Below are 13,756 nucleotides of genomic sequence, written 5' to 3' on the forward strand. Positions count from 1 at the left end.
GGCATTACCTCTTCTGTGTCCCATTTCAAAATCTCTGCCTTGCAGGTTTATTATTTTCATTTAGAAAACAATAAGAAAATTTGGCTTTGTTTCTGCTTAATGCAGATGTGTGTTTCAGTCATGGCAGGGATTAGCTCAATTTGATACTGTATTTTTATTTATTTTTATCCACAAAACTTAAACTCTCTTTGAAGACATCTGTTAGTAGAGGTACACCAGTGTTAGAGAGAATGTGCCAGGAATTTGGGACACAGTGAGGTTGTTGGAGCACAGTTAAGGTTTGGGCTGTGCTGCGAGGAGGCTCTCAGGGCGGGGGTGAGGTTTTGGGGGGATCTGTTGTGTGCTGGCTGCCGTGGTGAGATTTTGGGGGGATTTGTTGTGTGCTGGCTGCCGTGGTGAGATTTTGGGGGGATTTGTTGTGTGCTGGCTGCCGTGGTGAGATTTTGGGGGGATTTGTTGTGTGCTGGCTGCCGTGGTGAGATTTTGGGGGGATTTGTTGTGTGCTGGCTGCCGTGGTGAGATTTTGGGGGGATTTGTTGTGTGCTGGCTGCCGTGGTGAGATTTTGGGGGGATTTGTTGTGTGCTGGCTGCCGTGGTGAGATTTTGGGGGGATTTGTTGTGTGCTGGCTGCCGTGGTGAGGTTTTGGGGGGATTTGTTGTGTGCTGGCTGCCGTGGTGAGGTTTTGGGGGGATTTGTTGTGTGCTGGCTGCCGTGGTGAGATTTTGGGGGGATTTGTTGTGTGCTGGCTGCCGTGGTGAGGTTTTGGGGGGATTTGTTGTGTGCTGGCTGCTGTGGTGAGGTTTTGGGGGGATTTGTTGTGTGCTGGCTGCCGTGGTGAGGTTTTGGGGGGATTTGTTGTGTGCTGGCTGCCGTGCAGGGCGCGTGTGACCGTCAGGGCCTGTCCCCAGGTACTTCACACTGTTCATGAACCTGCTGAACGACTGCAGCGAGGTGGAGGAGGACGGGGCGGCGGCGGGCGGGCGCAAGCGCGGGATGTCGCGCAGGCTGGCGTCGCTGCGCCACTGCACCGTGCTGGCCATGTCCAACCTGCTCAACGCCAACGTGGACAGCGGCCTCATGCACTCCATAGGTAACGCCCCGCGGGCGGCGGGCGCGCGGCTCCGCCTGCCGGGCACATCGCTGTGCCCCGTGCTTTTACATCCTCCTTAGTACTTCCGGCTTCTCTTCATCAGGCTTGGGCTATCATAAAGACCTCCAGACGAGAGCCACGTTTATGGAAGTCCTCACCAAAATTCTGCAGCAGGGGACAGAGTTCGATACCTTAGCAGAAACGGTGCTAGCAGATCGCTTTGAGAGATTGGTGGAGTTGGTTACGATGATGGGTGATCAGGGGGAGCTTCCTATTGCTATGGCTTTAGCCAATGTGGTGCCTTGTTCTCAGTGGGTAAGTTGATTCATGCATTTTATTTCCTACATTTTTTTAAAAATAATAAGATGTGAAATAAAAAGTGCCACAACAGTCTGGTACACAGAGAATAGAGCTACCACTGACAATAGCTAGCCTTTCTTAGTATGTTCTTAAAAAATTTACTAAATCTAAGTTCAGGTCTTGATGATAAACTGCATTTTTATAGTAAATTTTCAGTTAATGTCTAGGAATGATTTTATCTACAGTTATTCTAATAAATGCATCTGGTCTGGTTATTTGTTACAGGTGGTGTGTGCTGTAATGTAGACACACAGAATTGTATTTGCTCTTCTAGATTTTGGCAAGAGGAGTTGGCCTTTGTTATACAGCAGAGTAACTGCTTGTCTGTCTGGATAACCAGTATGAATTTGTATGGCTGGATATCCTGAGGCAGAGTTTTAGACAAGCAGTAGCGTAGGAGATGTTTGCAGAGAGATTGTGTTTGTGTAATTTGATATTTACCTGCCAGAGCCCATAGCAGACATAAAGCTTTATTGTGAACTGCTTGGTGGTTTTGTCATAATAGTGGGTTTTATACTTGCCTTGGTTCCCTGCGAGTCAGATTAACACTTCCTCCTCTGTCTAAGGATGAGCTGGCTCGTGTCCTGGTCACACTCTTTGATTCCCGGCACCTGCTCTACCAGCTCCTCTGGAATATGTTCTCAAAGGAGGTCGAGCTGGCAGACTCCATGCAGACACTCTTCCGAGGAAACAGCTTAGCCAGTAAAATAATGACTTTCTGTTTTAAGGTACATTATCTCTTTTTTTTCTCTGCTACAGATCTCTTCAATAGCAGGAAAAGTTTAGTAATATGGAAATACAAAGCTGCCAGTCTAGGGGGTTAAGCACTTGAGTAATGGGATTAGATGAAAACCATACAGTGTTGCCTTTGGGTCTCAGTTTTACTTGGTCTCAGCTCTCAATCTGTTAAGTTTAGGTAGTTTTCTTTTTCTGTTTTAACATTTCATGAACTGAATCTTGTAGATAACTTATGCTCAGGCCCCTAAAAAGTAGGTATCCCCCTGGCACTAACCCTTTGCCTTTCTGACTAATTCAATTATATGAGTGATTCTGGGCCAGTGCCAGCTGGAAGACTGTTCCTGGTAAAGTCTGAGGTCTTGTCTGTGCTCCCATTTCAGTTTAAAACGTGTACAAACAGAGGGGAAGTGTGGAGTCAGTGCTCTAAGAAAGAATCCCTGCTTGTTAGCATCGTTGTTAGTTTTCTCTAAATCGGAAATTAATTAAAATACCTGTAGAAATTGATCTCAGTTGTGTTCCAGAGGATGAGACTATAATATGCAAACCCAAATTTTTACAGGAATTTGGTTTATGCCAGAACAGATCAAGTGTTTTCAGGCTCTTGAAAGCTTCCAGAACTTGGTGGCATTCCTGTGAATTGCTGTGTCAGTCTGGCCTCTGTTCTTGTTTCCCCTGCACACAGGTCTATGGTGCTACATATTTGCAGAAGCTGTTGGAACCTTTGCTGCGGACTGTGATCACATCCCCTGAGTGGCAGCACGTCAGCTTTGAGGTGGATCCAACAAGGTTTGAGATTCAGGGCGAGCAGCAAATGTATTTATCTGTAAACATGATTCCCAGTCATTGTTTCTAATAGGATTCCTTTTTCCTTGTTGCAGATATTTTTCTCATGCTTTCATACTGTTGTACCTCTCACTGTTCCAGACACATTAATTGCCTCTGCAGCCCTCTTGCTCTATTGCTTTAAATTATCTCTAACCCTTAGAAAAATTATAAGTATTCATCTCTTAAGTAGCTTACCCAAAGACAGACCTTCTAACTGATATTTTAACCATCAAGTATCTGTGTCTACCTTAAAAATTCCTTTCAGATAAACCATCATGAAACTGATAATGCAATTATCAGTTGGAATTGTGTATGCATGTTGTATGAAATGGTCTGGGAGAATCCCACCTACAGCTGTCTGTTCCTTACTGAGTTTTACATGACCTTTTATTTGTACCTTATGTGGGTTAAAATAGTGATGGAAACTTTTGTGTAAAAGATCACAAGTATTTTCATAAGAAAGAGATGAAATGAGGTTCTTACCAAGGATGTAAGTGCAGCTTGTGTCGTGTTTGATTGCTGGTCATACCTGTGTGGGTCTGTTTCAGGCTGGAGCCCACAGAAAGCCTTGAAGAGAACCAGCGGAGTCTCTTGCAAATGACAGACAAGTTTTTTCAGGCAATCATTAGTTCCTCCTCGGAGTTCCCACCCCAGCTGCGCAGTGTGTGCCATTGTTTATACCAGGTATGCTTGCAGTGGTTGCCTGCACCTAAGCTTTGGGGTTGGTTTGTGAAATTCCAGCAGTTTGTTTGTTTTTCCAGCAGTTTCCCCTGTGCTGTACACAGGGGGCATCTCTAAAGACTCTTCTCAGACATTTGTTAAATGACACAAGTCTGAACACAGGGGCTAAGTGGTGTTTTGAGGCTTGGGTTGGTAATCAGGAGGTGACTGAAAGTACCCAGGTTCCCTGACCTCCATCCCCATCTCCTCTGCTCTGTCCTGTGGCTGCTGAGCCCTGTGTCCTGCTGGGTCTCCTTGTGTGTTTCTGATGGATTCAGCTGCTGCTAAAAATCCGAGTAGGAGTTCCCTCGGGGCTCACAGGGAGTACAGTTTCCAGTCCAGTTGGAGGACTGTCACAGAAATGCTGTGCCTGGTGGAATACTGGAGCTGTGATCTCAGTGAAGTGCTCTGGAAGAGCTACTTCTGGCCTTCCAGCCACAGTCTGTGTTCAGGTCTAAAGCAAAGCCAAACAAATGGATTTTCTGACCTGTGTGAACTAATGAGTAACAAAAATCCTCCCCAGTCACATTTGTACAGGGAGTGCTGGGTGATCAGGGCAGCTGCTGCAATCCCCAGAGCTTGGGAGTGAGAACAAGGAATGTGTGTTGGAACTGTTGTGGTCTGGGGTTGTTCCTGTGAGCCCTTGCATTGAACCAGGTGTGCAGATGCTGAGCCTTGTTCCTACTCTGACAGCTCTGTAAAACGCCTCTGAAGCCATCGGTTTCTCTTCCTGACTGTGGCTGTGTTGGGGTTGGTGGCAGAGTGACTTGGGGGTTTTTTGATGTGTTTGGTCTTTGTAGTCAGCAAATGAGGTGGGCAGATCGGTCTTTTTCATGGCCACGGTGTCACAGATGTCAACTAGAAGAATATTTGAGTGTTACTGAAAATATCACACACAGCCTTGGTTGTTCCTTCTGTTATTGGATGTTACATTCTCCCACACCTCATCCCAGAATTAGGTTTATGTGCTGTTACCAGGATGTATCAGATTACTGCCATTTCAGTGGTATGTTGGTAGAAATTATTTCTGTGCAAACCATTGGTAATTCCTACGTAAAATGGAATTTCTAAAATGTGCTCACCAGAAGGCGTTCCCAAAGATTCTTCCATGGAAGCCTTTCCAAGTCTGTTGGCTTTATTCTTGCCTTTACTGTGTGTGGTAATAAGGGTAATTTGTTCCCAAAAGAGACAATTTACTGGCAGGTATACAAGTGGTATTAACTGATATTTAGCTTCAATATTTACTACTTTAACTGTTTCTAGTAACAACTAGGTTTCTGTGCAAGTGTTTGTTCATCACAAAGTGTTAGTCATTCTGTACTTAAGATTCCAGAGAGTTTTGAAAAGTCTGGCCTTTATCTGAAAGAAAGTACAAACAAGATCTGATTTGGGGGCATTAATCCATTTTTATCGTAAGAACCAAATAGGTGATTTTTCTAAGATAACTTCCCTTTTAAAAAGGGGAATGTGTTCCATCCCAAGCCACTAGTGTGAGAGTAAATGAGGCTGAATTTGTGGGGGTTTTTTTTGCTTAGAGTTTTAAAGTAACTGTGTGTGAAGAATGCTCACCAGGTGTGTTCTGTAAATGATCAGTAGCTGATTTTAGTCACTGTAGCAACCTGACAGGATCGGTGTCTTTAGCTGGATATTGGTATCTTTGCTGGCTGGTGTTTCTGTTTTGGGAACAGAGCCCAGTGAGTGTTTTCCTTTGGAAACATCAATAACTGGCTACTGGGACAGATTCGCCTGGCTCCTTACAGGTAATGTATGTTCAGGAGTGTGATGTGAGAACAAGCATGCTCACAGTAACTCCTACAGAGAATCTGTGCTGGCTCTTTCATCCCCACAACCATACATGTGGTTTTTCTTATGAAAGCAAGGTGGAAATTTTCCTTTAGCTGCAGTATGCCAGTGAGTAGAGTGTGTGTACAACTGCTCCAGAAGCCACTCTTGGAAATTACACAGGGAAAGTTGGCAGAGGTGCCACTGGTTAAATATTAATAGGTCCTGCACATGTTTCAGTTCACCTTGCTTAGCAGAGAGTTTTACTGGCTGGTTTGGGTTGCGGTGTTTGCTTTTCATTCTGTTCCATCCTTAACTTGTGGAAGCTCTCTGCCAGTGCCAGTGTGATGCTCTGGAGGTGGCTGAGTGCTGCAGGCTGGCTGGGATCCAGCCCTGGGTGCTGCTGGAGGCTTCCCAGGGATGCCCAGCCCCGTCCCAGCTCCCGGGAGCATTGATGCACCTCTGGCTGGGGAGCAGGGCACGAGGGGCTGGGGCTTTGCTCAGATCCTGCGGGAATAGGACAGAATTGGAGTCTTCTTGGTGGGTCCCTTTGCATCTCAGTGAAATGCAGAAATAAGCACAATCAAGTCAGATCTCTTGATTTGGAAATCTCCAATAAATTAACATAGGCTGTAGCTTTTTTCTTCCTTTGTCCAGAGAGTTACCTCTCACAGTGGTAATAACCCTGATGCTTCACAGGTCTAACCAAATTGAAGGACACACAGAGAAACATTGGGAAGATTTAAAACTCTAAATTTAATTTAAAAAGTAATGTATTTCAAAGGTATAACACTACTATTTGTACTGTTAAAATTATTTGGGGATGGTAAAATACATTTGAAAGCTGAGTACACCATTTAAGGCCCAAGATCGTGTATCATGAGCACATTGATGTGGTTTGACTTTTAATCTAGCCAGAAATAGTAGAAATGATTGAAATTCAACATTTGCTTGTTTTGTATTTAATGCTTTGTAAATAAGATGTAATAAAACTGTGGAATAAAAACTCCATCATCAGTCTTTAGTTTATATATTTCATTTTCTGTTGGTTATGTTTGTTACATTTTACTGTGTAATTTATGTACAAGTCAACGTTGGTTTTTTGTTGCTGTATGTAGTTGGTGCTGTGACTTGTTTGTGCTCATCTCTGTTCTGTAGGCAACTTGCCACTCTCTACTGAATAAAGCTACCGTAAAAGAAAAAAAGGAAAACAAAAAATCAGTAAGTTTGGAGACCTTTTTATTAGCCATTTCTTTCAAAACACAACAGAAATCTTTTGCTGTTTGTTCAAAATATCTTCACTTCAGTCTATTTGACCTCACTGTAAAATCATTCTACTAATTCTGGCACAAAATAGCTTTCATTTCAATTAACACTGGAATTAAGTTAGATTTAAAATATTCTCTGTGTGCCTATTTGAGTAAATGAGACATTTTTAACAATACTGCTTAGTATTTAATATTCTGACTCTTCTAGCCTTGCCACCATCTTCAGATTAAAAAATTGTGGAAGAGAAATGTTTTCTTTGGTTTTGAAAAAAAATCTGGGTTTGAGCTGCTTTAACACTCTGGCAGATAACCTGAGCTTGCATCCTGGGCAAAGAACAATTAATATTTGTGGGGTACTGGAAAGAGGCTCGTGGGTCTTTTTGCTGACACATTTTCTTTTGTTTGCTTTGTGATTAAGCAAGAAAACCCCAACTTTAGCACTTGTATTATTTCCCGAGGAAAGCAGATTTCTCATTTTAAGTAACTTGCTGTGTTAGTTTAGATCTGTGGGTTGCTTTAGAATGTTGACTTTAAAAGTTCAGACTTACTCTTTACTTACTCTTTTCTTTGGCAGTGACCTCAAAATATTAACTATGAATCAACCAGAATGGAAATTTAGACTTTTATTAAATACTCTCTTATTTTTGCTGTAACTGAGCAGAATAGTGATCATGTTTAAAATGCAAAAGCTGTGGGCAAACCAGTATTTTACAAGAAAATATCAGTAATTGCATCACACGGTAACTGACTGGAGTTGCTACTGAACCAAAGTGATTCTTGGTGTATTTTCTACTAATGGCTTTATCTGGTTTAAGCAGCATGATCTGAAATTGCATTAGTTATGTTTTGAAGTATTTTACTAAATTGGGATTTGTTTGGAGTTTTTTTTTTTAATTTTAAACTATACGTGATGATAATACCAAGCTTGCTAATTTTATTCTGTGGAAAGGAAGAACCTGACTCATTTTGATTAACCATTGTTACTCATTACAAAATACACATACAGACATTGATGTTTTGTAAAACCACGTTGCATACCTAAGAACTTTATTTTTGTCAGGAAACTGTCTTTAACTTTTCAAAGTTAAACGAAAGATATCCAAAGAACAACTCTCCTCTTAATGAACAGTTGATTTCCTAACAGAAAAGAGATTTCTTAAAACATCTTCAGAATTATTTTTTTTTCCTGAATGGCAAAGGACAATATTTTAAATCTGCTCAGTGCTTTTACACAGTGTGTGTGTAGGCAGAGGAGTGCACTGGCCATTTAGCTCTGGCTCCTTCTGTCCTGCTGTGGACAGATGATGGTTCTGAAGGGCATTTCTGCAAATAGCTCCTCCTCACAAATTGAAAATTGCTCCTGAAGCTGTACAGCACCAGTGTTATTGCTGGAGAGGCTCCTGGCTCAGTTGTGGAGTTACAAACACACAGAGAAAGGACGCAGTAGTTGAAAGGCGTTCCCTGTGCTGGGGGAGGGCAGTGCACACCTGAGTCCAGGGCTGCGGCACTCCAGGGGCAGGGCCCTGCGTGGGGTCAGCTCTGAGACGTGGCCAGGAGCTCTGGGAGCCATGTCCCTGCCAAGGGAGCTGTGCAGCAGCTGAGGGAGAGCCAGCTGCTGTCGGAGAGCCCCACTCCTTTCCCTCTTGTTCTGATTCTCTGGGATGCAAGAGAGTCCCACTCCAATGCGCTGAGCATGACCGGTGTGGAAGGAATGCTTAGGCTTGGCTTGCCATGCAAGGCTTTTCTCAGCCCTTGCCTTTTGCTTAATGCAGGACTGTTGTGTGTAATTGTCCGTGCACAGGTGGTGAGCCAGCGCTTCCCTCAGAACAGCATCGGGGCCGTGGGCAGCGCCATGTTCCTGCGCTTCATCAACCCCGCCATCGTGTCCCCGTACGAGGCGGGCATCCTGGACAAGAAACCCCCGCCCAGGATCGAGCGGGGGCTGAAGCTCATGTCAAAGGTGAATCCAGAAAGATTTTTATGTGCCCATATTTTATGTTCTACCTGCTTCAGTATACTGCTCTTTGACCAGTATGAGAAAATGTAGGAAAACTCGGGAGTTTTTTTCACGTTTATTGAAAGTGCAGTGTCTGTGCTGCGTTTATGCATCGTGGCATTGTTCGAGCTCTCAGCAACGTATGGATGGGGACAAACACTTTGCCAAAATGATGGATAAGAGAGAGGAATTCCAGCCCTTCTCTTGAACTTCTCATTGGGAAACAAACAAAGAGACTGATGTTCCTGTGAGCACAATGAGGGTAACAGCAGCCAGCATTGATCAAGCTCATCCTACTACTAAAGAAGGAATTTTTGCTGTCTTTAATCTCATTTGGTCATACTTCTTGTAAAAAAATTTAAAAAAAAGTTTAATGATGGCATACAAATTCTGTGGCCTGTGCGTATTATACATTGTAAATGTTGAGAAATTGTATTTTTCTTTAAATAGGGGTGCGCTACTGCTTTTACTTACACGTCTTAAGTTCCAGGAGAAGTAGTTAATAACTTACTGGTGGTTTGAAAGATGATTTATTTTCCTAGTTTAAAGTTAATGAACAAGTGAACTGGTTTGCTAGTATTTAAAAGTATGTGAAAGAAAAGACTTTGAAAGTGAATGTGTTTTAAATTAGTTGACTTACTGGCCTTTTGTTGTGAAACCTCAAGAAAACAAGTGAAAATAAACTGTTTCTGCCAGTTTAACTTCACTGGCAGAAATATTTGTGTTAATTACTGTAACAGTTAATACATTAAACCTTTGTGTGTTTTTGCCATCTTTTTTTCCTTTAGATCCTTCAGAGTATTGCCAACCACGTGCTGTTTACAAAAGAGGAGCACATGCGGCCTTTTAATGACTTTGTGAAGAGCAATTTTGATGCGGCACGAAGGTACGGCCTGGGGCCGGCACACGGGCTGTGGTGTGTGGAGAGAGAGCTCCGAGTGCCCTCACGGCCCTTTGCTCTCCCTCCCACACCGATGGTTCTTCCTGCTTTGGAATGCAGGTTTTTCCTTGACATCGCGTCCGACTGCCCGGCCAGCGACACCGTCAACCACAGCCTGTCCTTCATCAGCGACGGCAACGTGCTGGCGCTGCACCGCCTGCTCTGGAACAACCAGGAGAAAATCGGCCAGTACCTGTCCAGCAACAGGTGAGGCTGCAGGCCTGCGAGGAGGGGTGTGCTGAGGGGAAAGGTGTCAGAATCCTGGAATGGTTTGGGCTGGAAGGAGCCGTAAAGCTCATCCCATCCCATCCCTGCCATGAGCAGGGACACCTGCCACTGTCCCAGGCTGCTCCAAGCCCTGTCCAGCCTGGCCTTGGACATTTCCAGGGATCCAGGGGCAGCCACAGCTTCTCTGGGCGACCTGTGCCAGGGCCTCCCCACCCTCACAGGGAAGGATTTCTTCCTAATAGCCAATCTAAATCTCCCCTCCCTCATTTTAAAGCTGTTAAATACTCTCCAATGCTTCTGTTATTACTGAGAAGAATATCAGTCATCATCAAAGATTTCTCATACTTACTTTAAAAATGAAAATCCAGCTTGTTGCAGTTGAGGGAAGGTTGGTGGGCAAAAAAGTGGGAATTGCTGAGTAAAGAAGGACTCTCCTGACAAGGAACATGCTGTTTTAGGGACCACAAGGCTGTTGGGCGACGACCTTTTGACAAGATGGCAACGCTTCTTGCCTACCTGGGGCCTCCTGAGCACAAACCTGTGGCAGATACACACTGGTCCAGCTTAAATCTCACTAGTTCCAAGTTTGAAGAGTTTATGACAAGGTAATGAGATTATTGTGGTGGGGACACACAATGTGGTTTTCTAGACTTTATCGTGTGAGGAGGTGTCAGCAGTTCTTAAGACTCTCTGCTGTCAAGACTCTCTGTTTTGAAGAGGAATTTAAAAAGCTGAGGCTACATAAACCTTCTAGGTTTCTGAGTAGATTTTAATTAAAAAACTAAATTGAGAACCAAAGATGGCAGTAACATGTGACCTAAGGAAGGCTCAGGATTGTGTGAACTCAATACTTTTGTTTAGAGATGGAAGTAAAGAGGGTTTGGGATTTTTAAAATTTGTTTGAAAGGCAGTTGTGAAAGTTGCTGTCAATGTATTACTTTTTAGGCATCAGGTTCATGAAAAGGAGGAGTTCAAAGCACTGAAAACATTAAATATTTTCTACCAAGCTGGGACATCCAAAGTCGGCAATCCTGTTTTCTACTACATCGCTCGGCGGTAAGAAGCCTTTTGCCTTCCCAATCTGAAATGAACCTGTCAGTCAGAGGTGTCAAGTGTATATAAGAGACACCAGCTTGGTAACAAACAAAAGTCTGAAAATAGCTTCTTTGTTAAAATTTGCTGACAGTATTTTTGAGTTGTTTCCTAAACTAAAACTGTCATTTCATAGTAATTACACCCATGACAGGAGTAATTCCTAGAGGTGTTAAGGAAAGGGAGATCCCTGTGCTCACCCCAGGTGTGGTCAGAGCCAGCTCTGAGGATTGGATGAGCTGCTGAAGCTGGTCTTTGTGCTGAGGTGCTGCTGGTGGAGGTGTGCTGGCAGCACTGGGGAGGCTGGTTTGCCTCGGGGGGCCGTGGGAGAGCTGCCAGGGCTGGGAGTTCTCCAGTGCTGGTGTCACCAGGCACTTTGGCGTGCTGGCACAGCCCCTGGGGTGTTCATGGCCTGGTCATTGCTGGTGCATTCTATGCCTGTGGTTTATGCTGGTGCTACAGCTGGAGCTGCCTGAGGCACCAGTGCTGGGAGAGCTCCTGGGGTTGCTTTGGCTCTTCCTGGTGCCTCTGCTGCTGGTGGGCGCTGGTTGGTGATGCCAGCGGGTACCCTGGCAGCTGGTGTGCTGGGCTGTGACACGGTCAGGTGGGGCTGTGGCCCTGGGGACTCCTGCTGGGCTGGGGCTGGGAGCAGAGCCCTGCCTGGGCATGCTGGGGTTGCTCCGTGGGTTGTGCTCTGTGCTGGCTGTGGTGCCCTGGGTGGCAGTGGCATTGGTGGGGCCACTTCCTGTTGTCATGAGGGGCTGTCTTCAGTGCTGAACCTTCTGCAGAGCCCTGGAGTTGATGTGAGAACATGGAAACAAGCACAGGAAACCACTTCTTTAGCAGCATTTCTTCTGTATCCAACAGTTTAAACAGCACAAATGTGTTAACAAGTCACTCTTCAAATTGCATGTTTCTAATGAAAGTAGTACCCAACAGGCATGTGCAATTTTTTCAATTAATTACAATTTTAGATCCTTAATTTCATTAAATTTCAAAATTTTTCACTAGGCTCAGCAGTGCTTTTTACTCTGTAGGTTGAGTTACAAATCTCCTTTGGCTTGGGAAATTGCCTTCCTTAAACTTTTCTTCATTTTCAACACCCTCGTCTCTTTGGATGGTTTGAAAGATGAGTAGCATCACTTATCTTCTGTCCTGATTTTCTGTCTTCAAAAGTCACACAACAGTCCATGAAACCTGCAGGTGTGCTGACAGAAGGGGCTTGCTCAAGGGCAGCCTGGATGCTTTTTTCCCCCCCTTTAAAATTTATATTTTTTTTTAGCAAGATCCCTAATGTTTAAGCCCCTTACACACAGAGTTAGAAGCGAAGGCAGTCTTTTGAATTCTCATTAAGACCTCTGTTTGCTTGCCACGTTTTTCTTCTCCATTTTGTTCCATTAGACAGAGTCTTATTTCATGTCAAGTAAAACAAAATGCCTGTATTGTTATCCTGCCTTGTTCAGACAAGAAATTAGGCATACAAATGCAGAGTAGTGATAACCCATCTTAAAAAGTGTCTGTGCCTGGCAGTGATCCGAGGCATCCTTATGTATTCTGTGCAGACCTGACATGCAGTGTTTCCTTCGTTTGCAGAGCAAGAAATGGTTATTTCACCTGCAGAGAAAGAGAATTTCTGGAAGTAAATCAAGACAAAAGTTTGCACCACATGTTTGCTAGGCCTAGCTCACCTCCCTCTTCTTTAAAAGCAGAAAAAGTAATTTATCCCAAGCTGCCTCCCTGGGCAAAACCGTCATGGTCCAGTCAGCCGAGCGTTCCTGCCTTCAGAGAGAGTGGGAAGGAGCAGATTTCTGACCATTTTATCCAGGTGTGGGATATTAATGAAAATATTGTCGTTCTTTGACATGAGCCTTGCTGCTAGGTGAGTTATTACCTTTCTCTTCAGCAGCTGCACAGTTCAGTCGTCCTGGCGGGGCTGCCTTTCAAACCAGCAGGAAGGGCTTTGCTCTGGGATGATGCTCTGGCGTCGTCTCTTTTCATAGGGATGTGGCTAAGTGGAGCTTATTTGTGGTGTTTGTCGTCTGGTTCTGAGCCAGGTGTTGTATTCTCAAGGTGTGAAATGCAGAAAAATGGTTTAGATTGGAGCTGCCAGGCTGTTTGAGGGCTTGTGTTTTTTGGGGTTGTTTTTTTCCGAGTTTCTTTTTTTTCTTTCTTTCTTTTTTTTTTTTTTTTTTTTTGGTTTTTTTTTGAGATCTTGTTGCTAAGGCATTGTTGAGTCATTTTACTGATATATCTGGATCAGTTTATGTCCTTCTTGTGCTGTGAAATTTAATTCCTTCTGTCATCTATCTTCACATTTTGTTTCCTGGGCAACAACCCAGCTTCTGGAGCCAGTGCTCTTCTGTTTTTAATCCCTACCCTGTTACTAAAATGATCCATAAATCAATAAATATTGATCCTGAACTACTGCCATTAGGTTTTAAAGCTGATCCCAAACTAATTAATAGGAATAAAACCTCTGAGTTATTGCTGCAGACCGCAGCAATCCCCACAGCAATTTTACCCTTTCCAGAGCGAGCACACAGCTAATAGAGGTGTGCCAGAGCTTTCCTGGGTATTTTGAATATGGCCCTAAAGTGCTAAATAGTTGTTGTGGATACCAGTTTCACCGAGAATAGATTATTTTGTATTTCTGGAGGTCTGAGTGCGCAGCGTGTTTACAAACCCAGGCCCTCGGGCTTAGCTCAGAGTGGCTGCG

General features: G+C 44.0%; 1 protein-coding gene across 4 annotated transcripts in view; it reads left to right on the forward strand.

Moving 5' to 3' along the window:
- The window catches only part of NF1 (neurofibromin 1), an 86,848-nt gene that overhangs the window by 36,973 nt on the left and 36,119 nt on the right, over positions 1-13,756 (forward strand). For 2 of the 4 annotated variants that reach the window (XM_032130216.1, XM_032130217.1), the window contains 11 exons: positions 910-1,091; positions 1,195-1,406; positions 2,018-2,179; positions 2,872-2,975; positions 3,563-3,698; positions 6,675-6,737; positions 8,586-8,744; positions 9,569-9,666; positions 9,781-9,927; positions 10,407-10,553; positions 10,894-11,004. In XM_032130216.1, coding sequence (XP_031986107.1) covers positions 910-1,091; positions 1,195-1,406; positions 2,018-2,179; positions 2,872-2,975; positions 3,563-3,698; positions 6,675-6,737; positions 8,586-8,744; positions 9,569-9,666; positions 9,781-9,927; positions 10,407-10,553; positions 10,894-11,004 — 1,521 coding nt within the window. The remainder of the gene's footprint in view (positions 1-909; positions 1,092-1,194; positions 1,407-2,017; positions 2,180-2,871; positions 2,976-3,562; positions 3,699-6,674; positions 6,738-8,585; positions 8,745-9,568; positions 9,667-9,780; positions 9,928-10,406; positions 10,554-10,893; positions 11,005-13,756) is intronic. The other 2 variants (XM_032130218.1, XM_032130219.1) reach the window with 1 other exon arrangement.

Source organism: Corvus moneduloides, chromosome 20, assembly GCF_009650955.1.
Source record: "Corvus moneduloides isolate bCorMon1 chromosome 20, bCorMon1.pri, whole genome shotgun sequence".
Classification (NCBI taxonomy): domain Eukaryota; kingdom Metazoa; phylum Chordata; class Aves; order Passeriformes; family Corvidae; genus Corvus; species Corvus moneduloides.